Genomic DNA, 27,629 nt, shown 5'->3' on the forward strand with positions numbered 1-27,629 from the left:
GGAGGGGAGAAGTGCTCTGCACACTACAACAGCCTGTGAAACTGCAACACACAGTGAGGGTTTTTGGTAACATCCTCAGGAGCCCTTCAGGCCCTTTATTAGCATAATTTATGCGACACAGTCGCAGTGTCTGGATCCATGAGGAAGTGTCCCTGGTTTATCATGCTTAATTTTTATAGTAGATTTCCTTAAAAAAAAAAAAACTGCAAAAATGGAAGATATGGCATAAACAAATGTTATTTGAAATTATATATAGATTGTGAGCTCTTGATAGCGGGGCCCTCATGTTTTACTTTGTATATGTTGTCCATGATCTGTAAAGCTCTATAGAATATGATGCCGCTATGTAAATGTAACTAAAATCCGCAACACAATGTGGCCTGTTGGAAGTCACTTGCTCTTTTCACCCTTTTGTAAACCAAAGGAAATTCTGCAATGTTCTCTCTGTATAAGGTAAAATACAAATGTGACTAAAATTGTGGGACCAAGAAAAAAAATCTTGAAATGGCTGATACCAAAGGACAATAGATTTAATTTACCTGTGTTGCAAAAGTGGAAATTTTCACACAATGTCATTACAGATATCTACCTCATAAAGTTTAAATTATCAGGTTGTAAAACAACAAAAACTGTTTTAACATGAATGTAGCAACAATCTATAATTACAAAAACATTCCACCTGCTGAAAGGCAGACTGGGGGGTAATAGGGTGGATCAACCAGCAGATCTGTACCTGCCAATGGTACACCTTCTACATCTTAATGAAGTACTCAGACCTCTATTATCATCATTTATTTAACAGATGTGCTATAATATAAAAGTTAATTTACTATTGGGCCCAAAAATGTTTTTTTTTTCGTAATAAGGTGGTTCAACATTATTCTAGCATGTCAAACCCAGTAAACACCCGCAGGAAGACCACACTCCATCCAGAAATGGTGATTACAATTGTTTTATTTATTATATTTTAATAAACCCTTTCAGATCAGTATATGTAGTAGCGGACCACATGATTTCAATTGACCACTTTCATGACATTATTATTATTATTATTATTATTATTATTTATATATATTTTTTAAATGAAATGGTCAGCCACTGTGCTGTCTTTTATTTTAATTTTTCTTTAATACTTGCCTTCATTACTTTAACTAATGCCTGGATGTAGTGTTTGTCACATAGTGCTCGCAACCTGGTATCCACTGCCACTAGGGAAACTTGCGAAGAGTTGGATACAATTCAGCATCTACTATATAATGACATTTATGGACAAGAGTTTGTACTGCGTTTGAATTACAATTTAAACACAGCAGATATTCCCACCCTGATAATGTCACTACATGCTGTTACCAACTATCGGTGTACCTGATGCTCAACTTGTTTTCTCCAACCAACCCCAGAAGAACAAAATATCGTAGAGTAGGTTCACTTGCAGTTGATGTACTGTGAATCTTGATGCTGTTCCACTGATATGGAAACAGGTAAGTCAGGTACCGCATGCCCCTCTGAATTGTCTATGCTAACCAGATACTCAGACTACCTACAGTGTCCTAATGTAATTCATACGCTGTAGCAGTAAAGCGTGGAAGCCCCAGCCGGTGCCTTCACCACAGTGTCAAGAGTAGGGGTGACCTTCCCTATAGTACTGAAAGTTAATTGGGACAAGAGCGATCCACTGACGCATTGTCGAAAGCCGCGGCTTTCTGCCTTAGGGTGAGGTCCTCTTCCCTCTCATCTAGGCAGCGCAGATAATTACGCACTCGGTTTATTTAATTATAAAATTTTATGTGTTTGAGGAGTTTCACATTATTTACCAGTGACCCTCAATGAAATATCACTCTTTTTGATTCTTTTTCTTAGGAGCTGGTGTATTAACTTGTATTAACTTTTTGAATGGTGGAACCACAATTAAAATTGTAATTGTGTAATATGCTATTGGATTTTTAATGGCTCAAAATGAAAATAGACAACACATTTCTTTTAAGAATGTGGAGTCCCCCTCCTTATACATAACTAGTAGCAAACACTGCAGAATTGTTGCAGAATGTACACAGTGAACATTTAGGCAAAGACACGGTCATGACTTATAGCAGCAATTTCCATTTCTGGTGTGGGAGTGGGTTTTCACATTAGGATCCGCAAAAATATTAGATCCTACAGTGGATTTAAAATGCTAATCTAAACCATTGGATGCTGCAAGTTTTTCCCAGCCATATGTTAAGTTGTTACAATGCAGTTTTACATTCAAATAACAATTCTTTATTTATATAGCACACACAGATTACGTAGCGCTGCACAAAGCATGTCAAATTGGTCCTTCATGTTTCTGTGCAGCACAGTGTTTTCCTGTTACTCCGTTGTAAAATCTTGCCAAATTTACACTGTATGTTCTCATCTCAACATCTGCATCGTGCCTGCTAAAGCATTAGTTTCATTGTGTGGTAGGCAGTGGTCAGGAGAGGAGCGCTGCGGGGAATTGGAGTGCCGGAGGAGGTTCATAGAAGATTTTCTGCTAGCCCCCACTTCCCCAAGCCTAATATATATTTATAATCTCCCCTTTAAATTGCAGACATTTTTGCAAACACAAGAAATAACCATTTAGCTTCTCACTGGCTTGGGCTACCTGCACATTAACGTAAAAGAATGAAGGCAGTCGTAAAGTTAGACTGATTTATCATGGTGGCTAATACTCCATGAGAAATCTGTTACTATCTAGTTGGCAACTTTATGTCAAAATCTTTGTGCTCTTAAGCTACATTTCTTTCCTCCTAAATTCATGCCCCTTTTCTGTAAATACATGGGTTTTTTTCATGTACCAGTCAAAACCTGACAAGTGCCAGATTGTGGAGTATATTGTGAAATCAGTGATTTCTCAGAGGCTGATACAATGTGACTCCAGCTATGGCAAAGGTGAATGGTATCTCTGCAGGGCTAGCATGCATTTCTTGTAACCAGTAATGCCTGTTTGACCAGGTCACAGGAATGCTGCTGTCTGCACCTGTGATGTGGCATTACAGGTCTCCATATAATAAAATGGCCATGGTTTGTAAAAACCCTTACGCTATAAACACTCTAGAATTATTTCCAAATAATGTGCAAGGTTAATAATCTGGAAGAATCCATCCAATGACCGACGACTGTGGATCCCAATTCGGGAACCCCCACCTGACTATTGTGAGAGTTGTCAAGTATCTGGGACATACACTCACCGGCCACTTTATTAGGTACACCATGCTAGTAACGGGTTGGACCCCCTTTTGCCTTCAGAACTGCCTCAATTCTTCGTGGCATAGATTCAACAAGGTGCTGGAAGCGTTCCTCAGAGATTTTGGTCCATATTGACATGATGGCATCACACAGTTGCCGCAGATTTGTCGGCTGCACCTCCATGATGTGAATCTCCCGTTCCACCACATCCCAAAGATGCTCTATTGGGTTGAGATCTGGTGACTGTGGAGCCCATTTGAGTACAGTGAACTCATTGTCATGTTCAAGAAACCAGTCTGAGATGATTCCAGCTTTATGACATGGCGCATTATACTGCTGAAAGTAGCCATCAGATGTTGGGTACATTGTGGTCATAAAGGGATGGACATGGTCAGCAACAATACTCAGGTAGGCTGTGGCGTTGCAACGATGCTCAATTGGTACCAAGGGGCCCAAAGAGTGCCAAGAAAATATTCCCCACACCATGACACCACCACCACCAGCCTGAACCGTTGATACAAGGCAGGAAAGATCCATGCTTTTATGTTGTTGACGCCAAATTCTAACCCTACCATCAGAATGTTGCAGCAGAAATCGAGACTCATCAGATCAGGCAACGTTTTTCCAATCTTCTACTGTCCAATTTCGATGAGGTTGTGCAAATTGTAGCCTCAGTTTCCTGTTCTTAGCTGAAAGGAGTGGCACCCGGTGTGGTCTTCTGCTGCCTTGGTTGTAACGGGTGGCGATTTGAGTCACTGTTGCCTTTCTATCAGCTCGAACCAGTCTGCCCATTCTCCTCTGACCTCCGGCATCAACAAGGCATTTCCGCCCACAGAACTGCCGCTCACTGGATGTTTTTTCTTTTTCGGACCATTCGTGAAAATCCCAGTAGATCAGCAGTTTCTGAAATACTCAGACCAGTCCTTCTGGCACCAACAACCATGCCACGTTCAAAGGCACTCAAATCACCGTTCTTCCCCATACTGATGCTCGGTTTGAACTGCAGGAGATTGTCTTGACCATGTCTACATGCCTAAATGCACTGAGTTGGCGCCATGTGATTGGCTGATTAGAAATTAAGTGTTAACGAGCAGTTGGACAGGTGTACCTAATAAAGTGGCCTGTGAGTGTATACCGTATGAATTCTACCATGTCATTTGACCTCTACAAAGCAAAAATCAGTTAAAAAGCTGAGCACTGGAATACTTTTATGAAAGATAATCAGATGTTTCTATGTAAAAAAATAATAATAATAATTTAATGTTTTTGTAAATAAGCCTTATAGGTGGCTGAAAATCCCCTCCAAGCTCCAACTGCACGCCGCCCCTCAGCACTTCTAACCCTTCCGCTGCCACCTCTGGTGTTCCTTCCCTCTCACTGATATCAGCCGACTCTTGAAGCAATCAGCACGAATGGAGATAAGGGGACAGTGGGCGGGTTAGGAGCCCATCAGGCTAATTTACATAAATATTAAACCCTTTAAAAAAAAAACATATGTTCAGTTTTTCAGATGCAGGTTTTGATGCCCAAACTTGGAATGGAGTAAAAGTGGGAGGAGGCGCAGCACCTTTCATTTATTTGTCTACAACCCATTCTCATCCACAGCTTTTTGGCTTCAAAAGCTGCATCTGAAAAACTGGACGTGTGGATTCACTCAAAACTTAAAGCCAGGCTTTTTCCCTTTTTTATCTATCATGAAGGTATGCTGGTGTTTTAAAGATTTTTTTTTTTATTTTGATGTATTAAAAAGTCCACCATGCAGGATTTGTACATATGCTATTTAGATGGAATTAAAAGGGTATTCCCATCAGGGAATTTACATTTAATTAAATTCATTTGCCATATGTAAACATTTCTTCAATTGGATGTGATTTAAAAAAATGTTCCTGTGTAAAGATAATTTCTCATAAATGTAGCCATGTTGTGCCTTAGAAACGAGATGGCTTCCTCGGATACGACCTCTGGCTGCGGTGGTCAGACTTGTGCTATAGAGTCCTACCTGACCACATGGATTCAGCAATCATTATCACAGGACGGCTGTGGGACCTGGAGTAACTCCCAGACACTTTATATTCAAAAACAATTTGTTTCCCTCCAGCAGAGGTGGCCGTATCCGAGGAAGTTATCTCGTTTCTAAGGGACCAAATCACTACATTTATGAGAAATTATCTTCACACAGGAACATATTTTTTAATAACATCTAATTGAAGAAATGTATATATATATGGCAGATTAATTAAACTGAATGTGAGTGCCCAGATGAGAATACCCTTTAAATGACAGAAGGTCTCCTAATAGAGCTTCCTGTGTTACCTAAAAGGTAGGATAAAAAAAAATCAAAGGCAGGTTGCACACGTGCAAGTTTGTTGTGTTAAACTCGTTGAGTGTGTCCGCCGGATTATATAATATTTATTTTACGATCTAAGGCTACATGCACACTGCCGTTGCCTGCCGCACCATAGCACGGCGGCAGGCACACGGCAGCGCGCGGGGAGGAGGAGAAGGTGAGCGCAGCTCTCCATAGGAACATATGGGCCATGGTGCCGTAATACGGGAAAAGAAAAGACATGTACTATCTTTTCCCGGGCTATGGAGCGGTACGGTGCAGCAAGTGTGCTGCACCGTACCGCTCCCGTACGATGCCGTGAGCCCATAGAAGTGTATGGGGGCCGTATATACGTCCCACATACATGTGTGTGAATGCAGCCTTAGAGTAACTTAGCTGAGCCTCCAATGTAGATCTGTGAAAAAAAACCCCCAAAAACCTGCAACATTTAAATTAATATTTTGAAGAAAAAAAACGTGAATCGCACAGATTAATTAATCAAACTAAAAATGTAATGCATGGAGTTTGTCTTATGAAAATCCATGACACAAACTACAGGATTAGTGGGGAGGTGGCGCCTCCTGGATTAAATCCCCTTGTTTATATTTGTGCGTTTGGTCCTGAACTCTTGGTTTTTGTAGTGAGCACAATCTTCCTTTTCATGTGATTCTTCATGTAATTACCCAGACTGTGCCTCCTCTTTCTTGTTTCCCTACAATGTCCTGAAGGTAATGACAGGGATTATATTATGCGCTGCCACCCATAAATGTAAGCATTTTCTGGCTCTTTCTGTCTTCGCCTATCCGCTGAATCACGCATCAAATGTCACATTGTTAAAAGCTACTGTCAAGCGCAGGGTAAACACTGGTGGTTTTCTGTATGAAGTGATCCAGGAGAAGTCACGGGGAGGAAAAATAATGATTCATAATAATGAATGAACATAGGAATTTTGTATTAATTGGATTCGCAGATTTTACTGCCTAAGGCTTCATCTGTTGATCCAGAAAGTCAGAGCATTTCACTTTCCAACTGCATGTAGAGAATATTATTCAGACACTACTTCTATATTGTGCTTATTTACACCATTCGCAGAAATGTTTCACATAGTAAGTCCTATGAAAATTCTCCATTTATTTAAAATTGTTTACCAAAACTGAAATATATTTATTTTATTTTTACAGAAATTTGTGTAAAAATGGCATAGCACTAGTGGGTGAAAGGAAAGATTGAGAGAATTAAGGGGAGGGGGGGGAGAGAAGAACTTTTGACACAACGAACCCCGTCTCATGAGTGGCAAGAAGCCCCGGCGCTCCATATTGCCCAGGAATAATAACCTGTACTAGTTATTTTGTAATTAATTTTTTTTATTTTGAGAGATGAATAGAACCTTCCAAGCTCAAAATCTCTTGTATTTTTTATTTTCTTGAACGGACTGTTGTGTTATGTAGGGACAGGAACAAGAATGTCAACCATTCCTATTTTTTTTATTGCCCAACTGGTCATTCCATGCCAAAACTTCACTTTTATACTTGGATATATGGAAATGAAGCAGAAGTGCTTTGGCAGAGCACATCTTGTTGGTCCCAGGAGTGACGTAGCTGAAGGGAGAAGGATTAGAAAAGGTTTTGGGTGGAGTAGTAGTGCAGTGGGGTGTTGTTAATGCTGGGGTGTTCTGTGATATGCCCCGAAGCACTTCAACGCTATTTGTATATTTCTGAAGTTAATGTTTGGTATGGAAGGTACATATGTGGGTATAATCCTACAAGAGTGGCTCTGTAGGTGATGACAAACCCTTTATCTGTTCTCCTCCTTTTTGGTTGTTGTTTTGGTCACTTTTGGGCTTTGATTAATCTCGCCCCTAGAGGTAGCAGGAGGCAGTGTCTGCAGCCCTCAGAAGTTTCTGAGGTCGTTCAGTTTATCTGGAATGGTACATCAATCAGCTTTGGCAGGAAGGTTAGTTGTGTATGTTGGCACACTGTCTAAAGCATGAAGCTGATGCCAGGGGGCGTGGAGAGGGCCATAGCAGGGCAACAACCCAGTAGCAGAACTCCTACCTCCTCTTTTTGGAGGAGTGCCAGAGCCCTGCAAAATGGCCCCCAGCAACCACTAATATTCATGAAGTTGGTGTTGTGCTTACAGCTTAGCACCACGCAGGGAACCAAAAGATTGGCAGATTCCACATTTGCTCTTCACAGACATCCTTCAGCATGACTGGTTTGTCAGTGGGTCAGAGCTGGTGTGGGAGGACATTTCATTGGCGGGACGCAAAGCCTTTAGTGTGCTCACGAGAGGTACTCCGAGTGTCATTCGTTACCAGGATGACATCTTCAGGCCCTGGGTTCCCTCAGATGCATGACATTGCTAGGTATCCTGTGCCCTGCCTATTCGCCAGATCTGAATCCACTCTAGCACGTCCAGGACATCATGTCTCATTTTATCCTCCAACACCACATTGAAACACACCCTGTCAAGGGGTTAATTGATGATCTAATCCATGTCTGGGAAGAGAACCCTCAGGAGAACATCTGCCACCTCATCAGGAGCATGCCCAGTTTCTGTAGGGAGGTCATGCAGGTACGTTAAGGCCACACACAATACTGAGTCTCATTTCCTTGTCTTTAGGCATTTCCACTGAAGTTGGATAAGCCTGAAATTTTATATTTCTCTTTGATTGTAGCATTCAAAATCCAGACCCTTATAAGATATTCATTTTTATATTTGATTGTAGTCATTGTATTCCACTATGTAATAAATAAAGAATTGTGGTGTTTTGGTGTCCCCTTTCTTTTTTTTGAGCGGTGTACCATTTTTCTTCTTGACAAATTGTGGATTTTGATGCTGGCAACACAATCTGTATGTAACATATGTTCATAATGTAGACCCTTGCTTCTACATGTTGTTACATTTATTACTAATCACTTTTTATGCTAGAACTTTATGGCCCCAAAATCCATTTAGAGTAGGCACGCATAGCACCTTCTGTTAGGTTTGAAGCACCTGCAGATGAAATGTAAAGTGAATCCATTCTACATCTAGAATTAAAGGGTTATTTCAGTTTTAATGTTAATACTTAATATTTCCTGCCATATTAACAATGCAAAATACATTCTATTAAACAGTCACTGACAGACATTACAACTCCCCATTTACAGTATTTCAATAGAACCATTGTAAGTGATATTTATCAGTCATTTGCATAGGTTTCTACTCAAGGCCAGAATAAGCAAAATAGTGTGACAAAACGCTTTCTGTTTTGGGGAAGCATTTAACCCTACAATCCTGTAAGACGAATTGTGTGGTAGATCTATCTCTCGCGAAGAAAACAGTGGAGCTTTGTTATTTAGATGTCAACCATGGAATAATAAAATATCTTAGAAAAAAAATATGCTAGCCATAAGGCCATGGAAGGGGAGCCACGGCATTTCACACAAAAATTTAAAAAACACATATATTTTCACTGTTTTGTAATAACTGAAAATGAAGCTGTCCCAAAAACAAAAGTACATTTTGAATGCAAGGCAGTGTTCATCCATGTCTGAGAGGAGAAGAGTACTGCTGTGAGGGAACGGTGACTTTTTTTATTTTTTGGCTGTGGCCCAGTGGTTTGAGATGTATAGGACTTTAGTCATCGTGTAATTCTGGAACTTATTCAAATTCATTATCATGGTTAACAATGGTGTAAGAATGTTGTCTTTAGGCTGACAAATTAAAAATTACATTTGTCAAATGTGACAGCACCCAGAAGACATCTCAGATACTTAAAGGGAACCTGTCAGTAGAAACCACTGCCTAATAAACCACTACCAGTATGCTACCAAGCAGCTGAACACCTTCAAGATTGTGATTCTTTCTTGACCCAGAGGTGGCATTCAGAGCCCTTTCTGTGGGCACCCGGGCCATGGCCCCAGCCCACCAGACAGGACTCTAAAAATCTTCCTGCAGTTCCAACAACTTAAAAGATGCTGCTTTCAGTCATATTTTGATACTTGCTTTGCTACTTGGGACTGTAGGAAGAGGGAGAATGAGTAGACAGGGCCAAATTATCTTTCGAGGACCTCCTGCTGGCACCACAATTTTCTCTGTGTACAGGGGGACACTGAAAAGGAGTTAAAATGATGAACATTTTCCATCTTTCTACTGTGTTGCTGTCCTCAAGAGGCCAATATGATTGAAAGTTGTTGAACAGGGAGCAATAAGTTACTGCTTTAATCTTTGGTTGGCACCTCGCGATAAATAAGGGGCATTTTGGGTTGCAGTTTGGGCACTCAGCCGCTAAAAGTTTCGCCATCACTGACATAGGAGATGGTGTTCACAGCTTCCCACCATGACTTTATACAACCAATTTACATCTTATTTCAAAGTTGATTTTCTGTCTGATGCCACCACTTTGGACCATGGAAGACACAAAAACTGGAAGGTATTACCCTGATTGACAATATACTGGTAGTGGTTTATAAGGCTGATGATAGGCTCCCTTTAAAGGAAAGCTGGTGGGAAGCAGGGCTATGGAGTTGGTAAGCCAAACTTTCCAAATTCAACTTCTCACTGAATCAGACTCTACAGCCCTGTTTCCCTGATCGATCTTGCAGTTCTAATAGGAGTGCCGTGATTCCTTTCCAGTGCCTTCTTCCTAAATTCCATAGATCTAAAAGCCCTTATTAGGGGTGTGCAATCTGCACCGACAGGCCACATGGGATCATGTTAAACTAAGAGTTGTGTTCTGCTCCAGCTCAGTAGTTCATTGGTGCAGAAGGCCGGGTAGCAGTAAGTTCAACTGAGAAGTCCTCACTGTTCCTGGCACAGTTCTGTCCTGCGTCCTGATGGCGCTGCATACAACCAGCAAGGGACACACAGCTTGGCGGCACTTGGAGAGAAAAAGCTGCTGTGTGGCGAAGAAAGTATAAGAGCCAGGAAAGGAGAGAATATTTTTGTCTGCTCTGGTGGTCTCCACTATTATCAATTGTCTGCTTATTGAGTCTCGAGTATTATTAGTCTATGGGGTCCCCAATATTATGTGTCTGCTCTGGGGGTTTAAAGATACATACCCCTCCTTAGCAGGTGTTACTATTTGCATCTAAACAGTGGTTGTCCCTAGAGACAGATCTTACCCATCCCCGCACTATCCCGTGGCTGCACCTGGCCTAACGACCTGAGGGGTTCACACATTCTCTCTTCTCCCCTCATTTCTTTCATGAATGGGACAGGCTTCCCACGACTCCCTGTTCAGACAAAGAGAAGGGTCCTCTTACCCCCTTATTTAACAACCCAGGAATGGGGAGGAGCAGATTCCTATGCTGAGAGATGGAGGCAGACACCCATATGGGACAGGCGGTGAGCGGAACTACCCTGCACGTCTGGGACGCCTTATAAGCCTCCAACTCAAACACCCCTCTGTCCTGATTGGAATACCAACAGCTAGCGTCATATTTCAGCTCTGACTCCGATTCTAGATTTGGGTTGTCTCCTACTGTACTAGAGGCCCTCCTCGGGCTCTCATCCTCCCTGTCCGCTTACTATCCCAGCTGTATGCTATCTTACTGACCAAATCTTCTTGTGGAAACCCAGTGGCAGACAGTGGGAGACTGTCGGTTACCCTCACCAAAGCAGAATGGGAAAAAGCCTTCTTATCTTCCCACAAACTACCCCTACCCTGAAGTGTGCAGAAGAGAAATTACAAGATTCTATCATGAGGGTACAGATGTCCCTTCACAAGATATAACCAGGAGTATCGGAAATTTGCTGGAGGTGCGGTGTGGAGCTGGGTGTCTGCATGTTGGATGGTGTTTGACACCTACAGCAGGGTTTCAGGAAAGACCGTACAGTTCAGCCCACAGGTCGCTCTTCTCTCTGTGTTGCCGGCCTCCATTAAAAAGGGCCTCCTTTGCCACTTGCTCACCGCAGCAAGGAGTCCTGGGAAGCCTGTCCCATTCATGAAAGAAATGAGGGAAGAAGAGAGAATGTGTGAACCCCTCAGGTCGTTAGGCCAGGTGCAGCCATGGGATAGTGCGGGGATGGGTAAGGATAATACAGTTTAATAATTAATCCAAAATAAGGGTTAAGGGCCAGTAGCCCACAATGGGATTAGGCCATTATAAGGTCAGGAGTCTATAATAGAAAATGCCATTATCAGACCATGGATAAACTCTGTAGCTCACAGGGGCAGTGGTTCATTATTCAGGCGGGTAGACAGTGGCCAGGTGTGAAGAAAACCTTAGTCCTGGTCTGGTTGCTCTTTACCAAGGCTGTTAAATTGCCAGGGCACGGCCCCTACTGGACTCATGAAGTACTTTGCAAAAGCATCTCTCACCTCCATAGCAGAGCTAGATGCCCGGCCATAAGCACAACTGACAGGTGGTTCACCAAAAGCAATCTGTGGTTCCACTTCCATGTCAGAATGGTCATAGTCCCGGACATAGTTGTGAAGGACACAGGCAGATTTGATGACCACATCAACTGTATCAGCATCCAACTGCAGTGCACACGTTAAGATCCTCCACTTGTTAGCCATGATCCCGAAGGTGCTCTTAACAAATTGTTGTGCCCGGCTCAGCCTTATGTTGAAGACTCTCTTTCTAGTATTCAGTTTCCTCTGTGGGTATGGGTGCAGCATGTTGGTCATCAGCGGAAAGGCCTCATCTGATACTATAACAAAGGGGACTGGATGCGTGGTACCTGGAAGAGGTCTAGGAGGGGGAAGAGTCACCTGTTCTACAAGCACTCCCTGCCCAAAAACTGATGTCAATAGAGTTCGAGATTCTGCAGGGTTTCCATAAGCGCCGACTTTGATAGCAAGAAACCTGTATGTGGCATCAGCTACTGCCATAAGGACGATAGAAAAGTGCCCTTTGCAGTTGAAGTACTGCGATCTTGACTGCGGAGGCTGCTGCACACGTACACGCTTACTGTCAATAGCTCCTATGCAGTTGGGAAAACTGGTGACGGCATGAAAGCCTGCTGCTGCCTTCAACCAAGTCTCCTGGGTCACACTGGGCATTGCTATAGGCTGCAAGTACTGCCAGATGACATGGCACGTGCTCTTCACTATTCCAGATATGGTGGATTTACCAACTCGGAACTGGAGGTGAAGGGATGCATAACTCTCCCCAGTTGCCAAATACCTGTAAAAAGGACAGAAAATGACACGTTTACATGACAGCTTGACTATAACAAGCAATCATTCTTTTAATTACTGAAAACGGCCACAAAAAGCAGAAACATAACAAAAAATAAATGTATCAACGCCCACCGCAATGTGATGAGTAGTCTTTCTGTTGGATTAATGGCCCTCCTCATAATTGTGTCCTCACGACGCAAATGTCCACCAAGAATGGTGACCAGCCGATCAAATGCCTCAATGGGCATGCCACAAAAAGACAGGAACTTTTCTGGACACCTGTAAAAAAAAATAAAAAATTACACAACTGACAATTTGCAGTACACTACATTATATTACTTTATTACTTTCAAATACTTTTAGTTATCCAAACAATTATAGCCTTCATGGGCATGTTTTTTTTTTGTTATTATTATCTAACTTTCTATCATAACTTTTGTTTATACCTTATGTTATCTATGACATAATTGCATGTCATTAGCAATATTTAAGACAGTTTAAATGATGTTTTAATTTTATTCTGCTGGTCAAAGTGATTTTATGAAGATCAAGGCTGTTGGATGTTGCCCCATTCAAATTTATTCTTTTTGTTGAATTTTACTGTCATGGTGGCACATGACGGTTATTTAACCCTTGAAAATAACATACATGTTAAAAAAAGGGGTTTTCCCACAAAAGAAAATTCTTAAATTTCAATCCTCTAGTGATGTTATCACAATAAAGAATTTTTAACCCTTTACTTCACAATTTTACTCAGTTTTAATGCTGTTTTAGCTCCTATCACTCCCTAGGCTGGTCAGTGTAAAGTGTGGGCGTGGACTCTCTAAGCAGAAACACTATGGTCCATCTAGTTCTGTGAACTGACAGTGTGGTTATCAGGGTACTGGTTTATATACACTTCCATTTAGCTTCTGAACATCTTAACCTGTAGTGGAATAAAAGAAGATGAGGAACAGCTTCTCTCAATGATATGTTCTCACCCATTATGATCCACAGTGTCGGACTGGCCCACCAGAGTGGCAGAGGACCCTCCGGTGGGCCCTCACTCAACCCAACCCTAGAGGTCCATCAGAAAAAAAGCACATTTAGAGGTTGCTAGAGTATATGTCCTGGAGGATAATGAAGAGTGCGCCCCCAAATTTATTTTCTCTGGTGGGCCTAAGGCAGTGATGGGCAACCTTTTGAGCTTGGTGTGTCAAAATTCGCCAAAAAACCGAGCATAACTCAGGTGGTGTGTCACCATGACAAAAAAAAACATAATTTTGCGATATTTATAGTTTAAATAACAAATATGTATAATTATTAAATTTCTAGGGTACTTTAACCCTAGGTTGTCTGATTGATCCTACCATGTACTGACATATTACAGTATGGCAGTATATGGGGATTTTCCGCATCATCTATTACTATGTGCAAATCGCACATTGTAATAGATCGGTTACAATCAGACAGGTGTGGAAATGCTTAGTAACATGCAAACTTTCAGTTATGAAAGTTCACAGGTTATAGCGAGGGCGCAGGCGCCGCTGTCCGCATCTCCTTCATGAGGAGCAAAATAATCGCAATGTCTGGCGATGACTGTCTTTCATCATACAGTGCATTGACCTTACTCACTGTATGATGTGAGTGGCAGGTTGTCCTCCCTCATCCCTAATGTGGAGATGGTCAGTGTAGAGGTGGCAGAGTTACACTGACATTACTCACTGTATGATGAGAGTAGTTGTCCTCACTGGTCCCTGCTGTGGAGATGGTCAGTGTAGAGGTGGCAGCTGCTGGGACATCACACAGGGCAGCATCGATGTAGCCTCTGTCTGTGCTGCCACCCTCCCCCCACCACAACTATCAGGAGCTGCAGAGGAGTGTCTGGAGTTGATGGCCGGGTCACCTCTCCTGGTGCTGAGCCCCGGGATGATACCTGTGCTGACTGGAGACACAGCTTGGGAAGGAGGTTAAGGAGGGGGTTGTGCTGGGAGCTCAGTTTGTAACAGTCTCTCAGCCTCCCGGGTACTGCACCTGAGGATTAAACTTAACTCCTCGGCGGCCGCGTGTCACTGAAAATGGTTACGCGTGTCAGCACTGACACGCGTGTCATAGGTTCGCCATCACTGGCCTAAGGAAACCCAGTCCGACAATGATGATCAACACATTCTTTCAACTTCAAAAACTGCATCTAAAAAACAGAATGCGTGAATCCACCCTAAGGCCACGGTCACGCGTTCCACTAGTGTTGCGTTCAAAATACAACGCTAGCGCACAGGAGGCGTGCCTTGGCCCTATCGCATATGCGTTTCCAGGGAAACGCATGCGATCGGTAACTTGTTTAAATGGTTACCGATCACATATGTTTTCCTGGGAAATGCATAGCGATAGTGCTGAGACCCGCCTGCTGCGCACTAGCGTTGCTTGTGATTGTTGCCTAAGGATGGAGTCATACGTAGCACAGAGCTGTGGTTTATAACGAGCTCTAAACCTATGTAACCATAGTCAGATTTCTGTACATTGGAAATGACCAATGGATTTTTCTATACAAGGACAGCAAGCAGAGATCTACAAAACCTTGTGGAATTTATACAGAACGTATATTGGAAAATTGTACAAATTTTCATTATACAAAAATGTATTTGCTGAAATGAACAACCCCCTTTAAACACTTACTGTCTTAACTCGCTGTATAGCTGTCCGATATGTTCTCCTTCGGACCGCAAGGAATTTATAGGATTTACCCAGTAACGCCGTTGACGTCTCTCTTGTGCCTATCAAAAACAAAAGTGTTACAATATCATCCGTGACAACTTACCCTTTATCCATTTTTAACATGGTATATGATGAATGGGGGTCCATCACTCACAACCTGCACCTTTCCACAGTTATTTTCGGTTCCACGTATAGGTTTTGCTCCTGGAAGGTTCTGTTACAGCTGGATTCAGAACAGTCATACACAAGCGGGTCAGTTCTGATAGACTTGCTCTGTGTATGTGTGCAGAATTTAATAATAATTCCTTTATTTATATAGCGCACACAGATTACGCGCATCTGATGTAGAAATTTTGTCCAGTAAATTTCACAAATGCTGAGCGAGTGCTGGTCACGCCACCGATCAGATACTAACAGGGACCAGACGACCATCTCTTACAAAAACTCTACATACCTGGCGCTGTAATCTACGCCGGCGAACAATATTCACGATTATCTTCATGAGGAGGCGCATTTCCCGCCTTCTCACCTTTATTCGGCCCTCCCGGCGGGTGACTACCTCTTGTTGGGTGGCGGAGGTGCCCGTTGAGGTGCCAGGGATTGCATTTTGTTCCATTTTCCATGTACACTACACTACCTTATTGTGATGAAATAGATGCTCTTTACAAACCTCTACAGGGATAAATGATTAAAAAAACTGCATGTGAATACTTCATTGGGGGAAAAGACGGGTAAAAAACGCTTCGGTATTTCTGCAGCCGATTTATTTTCTTTTGTATGGTTTATGCCTATGCGGTGTGAGGGCACAGACCCGTATTACAGGGTGTAACATACATCACGTATGAGCCCGCTCTCCACATCATACAATGAGGCACCCGTCATGTCAGCAGCAATCCGCTAGTGGGCGCCAGGCGCGCAGTACATGTGTTCTTATATACTCCCCCTGTAGAGGTAGCTATATGTATATATGTGTCTGCACTGTATACATTCCCGCCGGGCATCATCCGCTGTATACCGCACACTCCTCCCTCCCCTAAGATGACAGCATCAGCTATGTGGCGGGGACTACAAGTCCCAGCATGCTTTGCGGGGTGAGGGCGGCGCCGGGCCCTGTCAGAGTAGCCTCTGTTCCCAGTAGTAGCTGCAGCAGCACAGAGGCCATTGCTGCGCCCTTTGCGAGCCGTGGGAGGTGACAGCCGCTGTGTAATGCAGAGGGGAGTTTCCAGGAAGTGCAGTGGCCATATTGGATCCCATTGAGAGCTACGAGCTTGGATTGCATCAATTCAGACGACATCAGCTCCGGGAGACGGCCGGGAATAGGCAGTGAGCAGGCAGCATGGCCGCGACTGATGTAGAGCGGGCAAATGTGAGTACCCGAACCGGGGCAAACTTTCCACCAGCAGGGCAAGTAGTGCGGGCACTGGGCAGCAGCTGGCATAGCTCGTCTGTCCTCATGGCTTCACTTATTCCTCTGCCAAGGTAGACACGTCTAATGAAAGGGTTAAACCATAGCCCAGTCCAGCTGGTGCAGGGCATCAGGTCACTTTCTAGCAATTTTTAGGACCCTTCTGTTACTTTCCATTGACTTGTGTTATGCCAAGTGGGCAGTTTTGTTGGCATTGTGCAGAATCTACTACATGTACTGTAACTTTTAGGACATGCCAGGTATGGGGGGCATGATCTCCTACATGTATAACCTGCAGCGGGCACTTCCATATAGAACTTAGTGATAGTTACTCATCCTTAAAGGGGCAGCAGGGATCACCCTGCTCTGTGTAGTCACCCCAGTGATCGGAGACATGACGGGGAAGATTTACTTCATGTAACTGGGTACCCACTAATACCTGGGCACAGTGTCCAATGCCCTAATTGTATATGGATGACAGATGCCGGGTAAAGTCTCTACTCCTTATCTATTTTTGCTCACATCACAATAGGAACAATATGATTTGTTGCTTTAGCATTTTGTAGCCTCATAATGTGACTGGGCTACTTAATCCTGATGCCCCCTGGCACAACTGATTTTTCCATTTTTTAATTGTGTCACTGTAAGCCCCCAGACGCCGGGTAGGAAGATCACCTATGTCTCCACGATCAGACAGAATGGCTTTTTGGGTAGATTGTGTAGCTAGAAAATTAAAGTTGGCATCTAAAGTTTTGGGTTGTTTCCTGGTTTTCATTTTCTTGTGAAGTTTTGTCGCTTACTGGAGTTGCCTAGCTGGCGACATGTGTCCGCCACTTAACGAGATCATATATTAGAATAATTAATAGTTAATATACAGACTAGGGTTTGTCTGGATCTGCAGAGATGACAGGGGGTGTCTCTCCACCCATGTGCCATTGACCTTCCCCCTTCATGTGCCTGCCAGCTGTTTGACAGCGCCTTTTGTGTTCCTAACCCTGCTTTGCTCAGCAGTAGCGGCTTTTCCAGAGGGGATGTGTCGTCTCCTGCACTTGTACAGCAGCAGTGAGGAATTTCTGGAAACATTGTAATCGGCAGCACGTTTACATAGGGAAACTATGTCTGGAGCTCCGCTCACCAACCGCCTTCCTGGATCTGGTTCCTGCAGATTCTTTCAGGAGAGCGTCTGGAGTTTTTCAAAATGTTTTCTGGCTTAGGTTTTGTTTTACTTGTATACCACAATCTCCACGTATGTGGCTCATGATGACAGGGTTGTGACCAATCAGTGGAGTTTGAATTCACATGCAGCACATTTATAAATATCTGCACAAAGTTCTTTCAGTCCATTACCTTGCGCTTGAAGGTGTAATCCAGGCTATAGCTAACACTGACCTATCCATAGTCCAGGTCATAAATGGTTTATCAGTGGGGGGTGCAACACCCTGCACCCCTCTCAATATGTGGACGGCTCTCTCCGTAGTATAGTAGACGTGCAGGCACGTTCACTTCAATGGGAGATGCGCCTGCGGTGATCTTGGATTGCATTTGGTCCGCACCCCCATCCGATCACCTATCCTATATATAATAAAGGCCGCACACCTGTCACAGACCCATTATTGAGGCCCTGGTCTGCGGAGCTGGAATGGGCACATTGCTCACATGTCATATAGAGCTCGTGCTGCAGTAGTCCTCTATATACTGGCAATGATCCGTAACTGGGTTTTCGGCAGCATACACTCACCAGATGTAGTGTATCTTATAACCTAACAATGACTCCTCTGTCACCAGGGCTGTCATCTGTACGGATCCTTGTAATGGCAACTGATCTAACATAACAATGTGAGTTACCAGGGTCATGTTCTTGAGCTTTAAACTGTCTATGCCAATGACCCTAAGACTCCACTGCCGGTGCTCAATGTTTTGCATTGTATGAGTAAGATTCAAGTTGTCCACATGGCCAATAAGCTGACCTATGAACTCCTCATTCATTTGTTTAAATCTATAATCAGGATTGGATAAATTTCCATATTTTCTGAACCAGACATATTAAAAAATGGAAAGGAAAGTTACAGGATCTGGCTCCAAGGTGCCAAAAAGTGCATCACCGGTAATGTGGTGCTGTCACTTGGAACAAGCTATGCCTTTTAACAGAGATATCCCTGACACCAACCTTCTCATGGTAAACGTTGTCATGTTCCGTTATCACAGAATGTGGATATATTGATGAATTTTTCTAGTTTTTGACGCTTGCTTAAACAATAAATGTAATTTCTGGTTCTGGGGAAGATTTTCCTGGAGCGGTGATTTTCTATGTCACGCTGGAGACCTGATAAAGATGAGTTTAGACAGTATGTAGGGGAAGGCTCTCCTGCACACGCACATTCCTATAAACATTGTAGGAGCGTCTACATTCCATAGCCGGAGACTGACTTCCAGAATAAATACTCCTTACCACAGAGCTCAACCATTCCTAGGGAAAGACACTGCTGCTTGCTGGAAGTTCTACTTTAGGGGATGTTTTTGTACCTTGGCGGAGTCAATATTTAAGTCTTGTAACACCCCAGTGTTGAATGGCTACTATAGATGAAGTGTTTATTCTTAGACTTCATGAATATATCTTAAGATTCTTCTCAAGGTCTGCAGACATCCAAGTATCTGCTGAAGTGACCTCCTCGCCAAGTGGCTTCCCTCCTCTTTGAATTCTAGGAAGCAGATGTTCAGCATGTGTACTGTAGCGTCATGGACTAGTATACACAGTGTTCGGTGAGCTCTCTGCATGGGGCCCCAGTACAGACTTCCAGGGCTTCTGTTATGTTTTACATTGGGGACCCATGTGGGAGATCTCAGGGTGCTCTGCACTAACCACAGCTCTCATCTTTAGAAAAAGACTAGACAAAATGATTAGATAAATGAGACAAATGTTTTCATAAAGCTGCTATTACTATGTACCGGCGGCCCCCGGGTTATGTACAAGAACCTGTCACCCTCAAAAAACGGCACTAGGAGCTGCTTACTAATGTAAGCAGCTCCTAGTGCTAAAACAGACCCATTGTGACACTGCTAGTGTTATCCGAAACCTCTGATAACGCTAACAAACACCGCTGAGCTGCACACAGGAAATGCCGCACCACTCTCAAAGCGGTCCGGCGTATTCATGAGGGGGCGGCCTTGACGTGCAGCAGTCACCACTGACCTATGGAGTGAGCAGGGGACGAGGCAGTGCCTCGGACCGCCCCCTCATGAATACGCTGGACCGCTTTGAGAGCGGTCCGGTGCTTCTAGTGTAGATCACGGCAGTGTCTGCTAATGTTATCGTAGGTTTGGAATAATGCTAGCAGTGTAACACTGCTGTGTCTTTTTTTCGCACTAGAAGCTGCTTTCTTTAGTAAGCGGCTCCTAGTGCCGTTTTTGAGGGTGACAGGTCCTCTTTAAGTTGAATTTTTATATATACGAAGTCAGAACTGTATATTTTCTAATTGTAGCTCCAGACAAAAAAAAAATTTGTCCCAATGACAAAATCGATTTTCAACTTTTATTTATTTATTATTTTTTTGCTGTAATGCGACCAAGGAGTATCAATGAAACTTCATTACAGACATGTTACAGCTGATTATTGCAGTCTGGGATTAAAGTAAAGTATCCAGAAGGTCACCAGATGTCACAGTGGGCAGAGAGGGCTGTCTGTAAGTCGGGTGCCTTTAAGTAGGGGACCACCTGGTTGTGTATATAGTTATTTGTATGCTTTGTGTTCTGTGTGATATGCCTTGTGCCATGGTGCTGTATTACCATGCCAGTGAGGCCCAGTGTGAATGTGGACCTTAATTTCTGTGCTGCTCTCACTTGCTCTCCTGTTGGGGGATAGGCGCAGCCACTGTACACACTGACTAGGTAGGGGTACCAAAGTTATCCTCAATAGTAAAAGTTATCCACCACTCCTCCATTTAAGTCCAATCAATAAGAACTTGTAGCTTCCCCCCAGTAGTCATAGCAAGACATTCCACACGTTCTTTCACAGTAATGACGCCATGACTTCCTCCCTGACATTTCCCCCACCTCACACAGAAATCTGAGAGAGATATCTATAATGTAAGTGTGTAATGGCTGTAAAATTCCATAACTCCACTTCAAGTGAAACAGTCAGGGGATTTCTGCTCTGAGGGTTATATGTTTCGGAGCACAGGTTTTGGGTAAGGGTCTATTTTTGTCAGTTGAGAACACACTGATCCAGACAACAACATCAAGCAGAAGCCTACATTTCTGCCTTCTTACACAATGGCAAAATAATTTTCTGATGTACAAGTAATGCTGGGTGAACCCTAAATCATTATAGGACCCCATGAAGACACAGTAAGAGTCCTCCTTACCCAGGTCTCAGTCTGAGAGGGAAGGTTGAGGTTACCTGTGCACACACTTGTGCTGTTCTTGCCCCACAAACTTTTTCTTTTTTGGTGCATCATCAGGTGGAAAATACATTTTTGTTCAGTTTTTAATAGTTTATGATATTCTTTATTGAATCTTTATTACAGTCTCTGTAAGGCATTTCCGTCTGATCTGACACTGGTCAGATTAGAGCCCTGGTGGCCTGCCTATAGCTTATCCTGTCCAGCACATTGCAGTCAGCCTCTGGATCTAGATGAAAGTGCCCGGGCAGGCATAATGCTTGGCTCTGGAGTCGCCCTCATCTTTTATATGTAATTGAAATGCATTAGTTATAACTGAGCTGCTGTATATTGATTTTGTGGGGTTAAAGGTGGTCCCAAGTCAGTATTTACTTTTATTTACTTCTATATGGAAACTGTCAGCAAGCTGCTATTGATGTGTTTTTATAACAGATGGAGTTGTGGTGGTCACTGGACCCAATGGGTTGCCTCATCTGGTCCAAGTGACACCACCTTTTATGCTGAAGCAAACATATCAGGTAAGGTTGTAGGTGCTACTATGATATATAGGTCTGTGCTGTTGTTTGTCAGGGGGGCAGTATTCCTCTTTAGTAATGAGTATTATTGAGTAGCTGTCATCTGGAACGTTGACTGAGGTCTTGTGGTCTCACTGATTCTGTGTATTAAGGTTCCCGTTCTGCCGTTTAACCTGAATGACTACATTCTGTGCAAAACTTGCTTGTCCTGCAAAGTCACCACTAGATTTTAGTGTCAAGGGTGGAGTAGTACAGTGTCTGAAGTCTTCCTAAAGTCTGTAAATGTGTTACATTAAAGGGGTTGTCTGGTTTAAACACAAATTTAAAGGGAACCTGTCACCAAATATTAACTAACCTAATGACCTCTTGCCACTCAGTTTTTAGCTATTTACTATCTACAGAAAATTAACTTTGTAAACTTAGCTGGCCCCCATCCAGAAGGAGCAGTGTGTCACAAGGGGCGTTTTGTTAGTCATGCAAATCACTGTATGGCTCAGCCCTTGTCTCTGTCATCTCCCTCATCCCACCTCCTTTCGGCTGAAATCGTCTTCTGCTCTGAAGGGAGGGGGGGAATGAGATGAAATGAGGGAGGCACACAGTGACCTGCATGAATAACACATGCTCCTTCTGGCAGGGTGTCAGGGAGACTTACAAGTTTTATTTTCTGGGGATAGGAAATGTACTAAAAACACTGTGGGCAACAGTTAGGTTCCCATAGCACTAAACTATCATTAGGTGAAAATCTGACAGGTTCCATTTGATGCAGCATAAGTCTAAGGCCTAAAACCTGCAAGCGGGTCTGATGCAACTAATTTGCATTATGTGCTTGCCAGAATGTCAACTGGGGGCCAACACTCGGAGATCCGAACAGAACTGACATGCTGAGCCCCGGTTCTGGCCACATATTCCGTCCAGCACATGATGCAGGTTAGTTACGTCAAACCCGCTCCTGGATTTTAGGCCTAAAATAAGTGGGGTCAAAGGTTGGGCCTGTGGGTGTTTAGCTGAGATCAGTGATTGGCTGCAGGTGTGACCAGCATCAATGGACTCCGGTCTTCGGAGCAGTGTTTGGTCCACGAAATGCCATGTTTTAGCACATTCCTCTAGTCTAAGAGCATATTGGGGGCATACAACTGGTATGTGTAGAAGTAACCCCATTTCTGAGAGACCAGGCTCCTGTGCTAGCGGTGGTCTCTGGGCTTAGGCAGGTTTCTTATCTGAGAGCAGACTGGATAACCATGCCAGAAGACTGAGACTACCTGCCCATTTATCCTCTGTCGCCCTATTGCATGTCATTATTAGGGGTGTAAGGGCGATCAAAAATTTTTTCATGTACAGTATCTCGTACACATCTTCTTAGGATATTGTGGGTGTAGATGGAAAGGGTCCGTCTATATGTATTCACTTAATCTGGTACTTGCCTTCTGAGCACAAATCGTCCACACACCCAAGATACCCAAGACATTCAGGCACCAATGACCATTGGTCACGCAGGGGTTAAGGAACATAATGGATTCTGCCTCTTCATTCAGGGGGCCCTGACTGTGTAGCACCTGTTTTAACCCTTTACTATTGTACATAGAAGAAGCAGTTACAGGAGTTTCTACCAAAAGCGACACCGAGTCCAGTGTGGTGTTTAATAGGATCTCGGAGATGTCCGCTCTCATTTACGCGTCCCTTCTCTGAGGCCTGCGGCTCACGTTGGATTTCCTCCTGACTGACATTTCGATTATTTCTCTAATTTAATAACTTTTAAGACACGGCTGGGGAAGGCTGCGGCCGGTGCGGAATAACAAAGCTTCATTTCCTTTAAAAATTCCTCAGCTTATGAAATGGCGCATACTTGCTCTCTGCTCCCCCAATACAAGGCCGTACAGTTTGACATCTTGTTTCTGAATCCGTATCGTACATCATCCAGATAAATATTCTTTAAGGTAAAAGTCATTACTTTTCTCTTCACATGTTGGCTGCTTCATTTTTATAGGAATTTACATGTTTACTCTGAGCAGCGCTGAAAAGACGGGGTTAATGGTTAGTATGACGTGCACCCACCTCCTGAAGGGCTCCTTTATAATCTGGCAGCGTTATCCCCGATGCTGTCCATTGACATGAGGGGCACGTCTCCCTCTAGCCACAGGAGCTTCTATCTGCTTTCTCTCACAGTTCACCCCATAATGTAACTGCATATTCACCAATTGCAAAGTGGATCCACCCTGCTGCTTGGTTTAAAGGTACACTGTCACCCAATTTTACCCCATAATTCCTTCTTTTATGTGAAATTTCTCCTGTTTACTTGTGATATATATATATCACACACGTAAACAGGAGAAATTTCACATAAAAGATGGAATTATGGGGTAAAATTGGGTGACTGTGTACCTTTAAACCAAGCAGCAGGGTGGATCCACTTTGCAATTGGTGAATATGCAGTTACATTTATATAACTGCATATTATATAATATATATTACAAAAAAAAGTACTCCAAAGTCATTTGAAAATGAGCAGAGAAGAGCCATATTTGCTTGAGACGAGTCAAGTTTAGTGGAGTCTAAAGGTAGTGGAGTCACTTAAGACTCCACTCTCTAGTTCTATAGTGCCAGTCATATCAAAGGAAACCTACCATCAGGGATCTACCTAAAAAGGTAGAGCCGATGGTAGGTTGCCACTATCTAAGTCATGCCTAAGGTGTCTGTCTAATTTTTTTAGCTGGCAGAAGCAGGGAAAAAGACTACTGAGGTGTGGCAGCGAAGGCTCGCCTACTAGCGCATCCTCAGCACGCTCCTTCCTTTTGTTCCACTCTGTGGTACAGAATCCATCGCTCTCCGACCTCGGGGCCAAAGGGAGAGCTGCTATGCACATGTGCTCTATGTAGACTATCTTTGCATAGCGCATGCGCAGATCTTGGGCTTCAGGACCAGAGAGCAGTATGAAAGGAAGGAGCGCGCCAAGGAGGCGCTGGTAGGTGGGATTGGCAGAGGCAGGAATCGGATCGTTATCTTCAGCTCACATTTTCAAATATGGAGAAGATTTATCAGAGTTTTCTGAGCGCTCAACTTAAATGTTTCCACTGGTGTTCCTAAAATGAAAGCTGGATTCTGAGTGGTTTCCATGGGCAACTAGAACACTTTTACCTCGGACATAAATCTCCCCTATGTTTTTAGCTGCCCTTATCTTCTGTTCTGTAGATCGTAAAACCAAAAGCCTGCTGCAATTTAAAAGATGAGATTCTTTTCTATGTTTTCTTTTTAAATATGACAATCTATGGGTGGACGTATGCACTACATATGTAAACATAACACTCGCACTTGATTTGATACCAAAAGCATGTTTCTAGGTAATATAAAACTGCTCATGTGACACACTGTGTAGCCTCTAAAAGTGACTCCTCTAAGGCAAAAATATGACTCTTGTCTGCTCATTTTCACAGGTCTTTGAAGGAGAAGTTTTGTAGGTACCGAGTGATATTTCACATGGAAGGAGGAATTCTAGAAAGGACATTTCATACCCTATGGGGGCTGGTAGATTAATTTGTTGAAATTTGGTGCCGGGTTTCCTCTAAGTATTGCCATTTATAGTAGATCTAGATTGTTCTGTGGCAGCAGAAGGGTTTACAAGGACCTGTGGGTGTTTACGTTGCACATGGTAAAGGTGTAAATGTTTCCATTATAAAAGTTAGAGATTCAAAGTTTCTTATTGCTATTTAGCAGTATCCAAACCATGTCTCTAAATGCAAATGCACAGCACGGTTTGCTTCTTGTACCTGATCTCGTTCTGTCCAATAACCCCCCCCCCCTTTTTTTTTTTCCCCCTCCTAGGTGTGTTCTTATCTTTTGGATCGGTCCAGCTACATCCCCAATAGTCAATACATTGTGACTCCAGGTTGGAATGCAGTGTAAAGCATTGCAGGTCACAATGAGATTGTGATTATATATTGGGTGTTCATGGCAGGGGACAAGACGTCTTGTAAAAAATCATTTTGACAGCTTGTCATCTTCTACAAATCTAGCGGGCATGAATGCATTAGTTTGGGGGGCATTTGGAGGGGGTCGGAAACAAATGGATTGTGATGGCAGTATACTGAATTAACCCGTTACAGTAAGTGCTGGGTTTCCCCATTCTTGTATGTGCACCTGCTCGCTAGCCATAGTGTCCTTCTACACCAGGACCTGATGTAAAACTGGGTACGTGACAGAGGCCAGAAATATCGAGAGGTTTTGGCTTCTGTCGTGCACCCATCCTGAGGGGGCGGCCCACATCAAGGCCCTTCTTTTATATTTTCTCTCTTTTTATGATCCACCTGAAGTGTAAAATAAATTCAGTTACACTAGATGGCGACTAGAGCACCATGAGGTGATCCCCACCACCACCCCGTTCTGACGCTGCCCCCACCTCTATGTGTTGTGGTGTCACACAGGAAACTAAGCAGCAGACAAAGCGATGGGGGGGGGGGGGGGTCGGGTCAGTGGAGGACGATAGAAACCAGCACCCAGTGTTGGGTGGCCATTCTGCAGAGCTGTATAATCATATGTTTGTGTATGTTCTTAGTAGCAGCAGGAAACATCTAATCCAAGTCTACAGGTGCTCCGTGGTTGGTCATTCAGCCTGAAGAGCTTTCTGCTCCTAGGAGGTGGAGTAAGTGACAAAAGAACATGTACTTTGCCTGATCCGGCTCCCTGTACCTGCAGGGAACCAACACTTCTAGTCTTCTCCACTTTCATCGAGCCAGAAGTTAAGGGGAAGTTATGGGGCCATTTAGGACAATCTGTTCCCTGCTTGAACCATGGGAATTGCCTTTCTCTTGACGTCACAAGTGACATCCATTGGTCCAAGGAAGCCATGGATTTAGTTAAGCGAGCTCCATACTAGTTCTAGTCTTTCTTAGGGGAAAAAAACTTTTAACCACTTAATGACTGGTAACGGAATAGTACTTCACAGCGTTGTTAAGGTTGTATGGAGAAGTCTAAAGTCCTCTCACATTTAAAAATATAAATAACATTTTGGGGACAGATAAAATAGAGATTTTGGTGGAGATTTTGCATGAAGGAGGACACGTCATACACTACCTGAGTGGGCTGGTAGTTTAGTAAAAGCGGATGTCCTGTAACTGTAGGGTGAATCCACAGATGTGAAGTTCCGGGCACTCTCGTTGTGGCGGACAGTCTGTATGCTGGGAATGGCTCAGATTTTCGGAGGAATATGATTTTTGATACAATGTACAAGCACAAGGGTTTATTTCAGAGGGATTGCCTTCTGATCCTTTTAATTTTGACTCTAAACCCCAGCATGGATTTTCTCATTGAATTTTGGCTCCCTTCTCGGCATCACAGTAATGACCGGGGTCAGTAAAAGAAACTTCCCAGCTGGGATAACAGCATTATCATTCCTGCAGTAGATTCCCATAACCTTCTGTCTTTCTGCGGTCTCAGAGAAGGCTTCTAGGTTGGAATAGTTTTACTGCTCTCTGTCTTTTGCTGGAATACATAATATTTGCACATATTTTTTCCCATGAAGCCATGTACATGGGACGCAGGACCCCACCGATTGGTTGCAGCGTTGTGTTCATAGGGATAACTCCATGATCTAATTACTGTAGTTACAGATTCTGTCTCAAAACAAAAGTACTTTTCAGATGCATCCTTTTGTTAAGCTAGTCTTTAAAGGGAACCAGTCATAAGAAATAAATCCCCACCAGCTTGTTATTAAGCAACTGAGAAGCTTCTAGGTCAGTGATGGCGAAGCTTTTAGAGATCGAGTGCCCAAAATGAGACCCAAAACACACTAGCTTTTCCCAAAGTGCCAACACGGCAATCTAGGCAGTAACAAACTGCTACCAGAATCTTTGAGCTCCAATCCGACCCTATCCACTCCTCCTCACTTTTCAGCCAGGACCAAGCAGCACAGGATGGGTCACTTTATAATAGCAGGGCACTACTTGGACTGCCTGAGACTGCAGGAAGGTGTCATGTCGGG

General features: G+C 43.4%; 2 protein-coding genes across 6 annotated transcripts in view; one reads left to right on the plus strand and one right to left on the minus strand.

The window, feature by feature from the left end:
* Nucleotides 1-7,884: 7,884 nt before the first annotated feature.
* LOC140126532 (uncharacterized) lies at nt 7,885-16,481 on the minus strand. The gene is made up of 4 exons (XM_072146085.1): nt 15,796-16,481; nt 15,303-15,400; nt 12,780-12,926; nt 7,885-12,651 (listed from the first exon to the last, which is right to left on the minus strand). Exons 1-4 carry the CDS (start codon nt 15,955-15,957, stop codon nt 11,745-11,747), a joined length of 1,314 nt encoding a protein of 437 aa, XP_072002186.1. The 5' UTR covers nt 15,958-16,481; the 3' UTR covers nt 7,885-11,744.
* A 59-nt stretch (nt 16,482-16,540) lies between these two features.
* Nucleotides 16,541-27,629, plus strand: part of SEPTIN8 (septin 8) — a 51,092-nt gene continuing 40,003 nt past the window's right edge. For all 5 annotated transcript variants that reach the window (XM_072146079.1, XM_072146080.1, XM_072146082.1 and 2 more), the window contains exon 1: nt 16,541-16,707. In XM_072146079.1, coding sequence (XP_072002180.1) covers nt 16,678-16,707 — 30 coding nt within the window. In that variant the 5' untranslated portion in view covers nt 16,541-16,677. The remainder of the gene's footprint in view (nt 16,708-27,629) is intronic.

Source organism: Engystomops pustulosus, chromosome 4, assembly GCF_040894005.1.
Source record: "Engystomops pustulosus chromosome 4, aEngPut4.maternal, whole genome shotgun sequence".
Lineage (NCBI taxonomy): Eukaryota > Metazoa > Chordata > Amphibia > Anura > Leptodactylidae > Engystomops > Engystomops pustulosus.

Bases quoted from the DNA above. Each gene is read 5' to 3' on its own strand.
- LOC140126532 (XM_072146085.1), bottom strand. From the start codon at position 15,957: ATGGAACAAAATGCAATCCCTGGCACCTCAACGGGCACCTCCGCCACC. The intron at 15,401-15,795 runs GTATGTAGAGTT...TGTTTTTGATAG, and splicing joins GGCGTAGATTACAGCGCCAG to GCACAAGAGAGACGTCAACG. The intron at 12,927-15,302 runs GTAAGTGTTTAA...TTTTTTTTACAG, and splicing joins CTATACAGCGAGTTAAGACA to GTGTCCAGAAAAGTTCCTGT.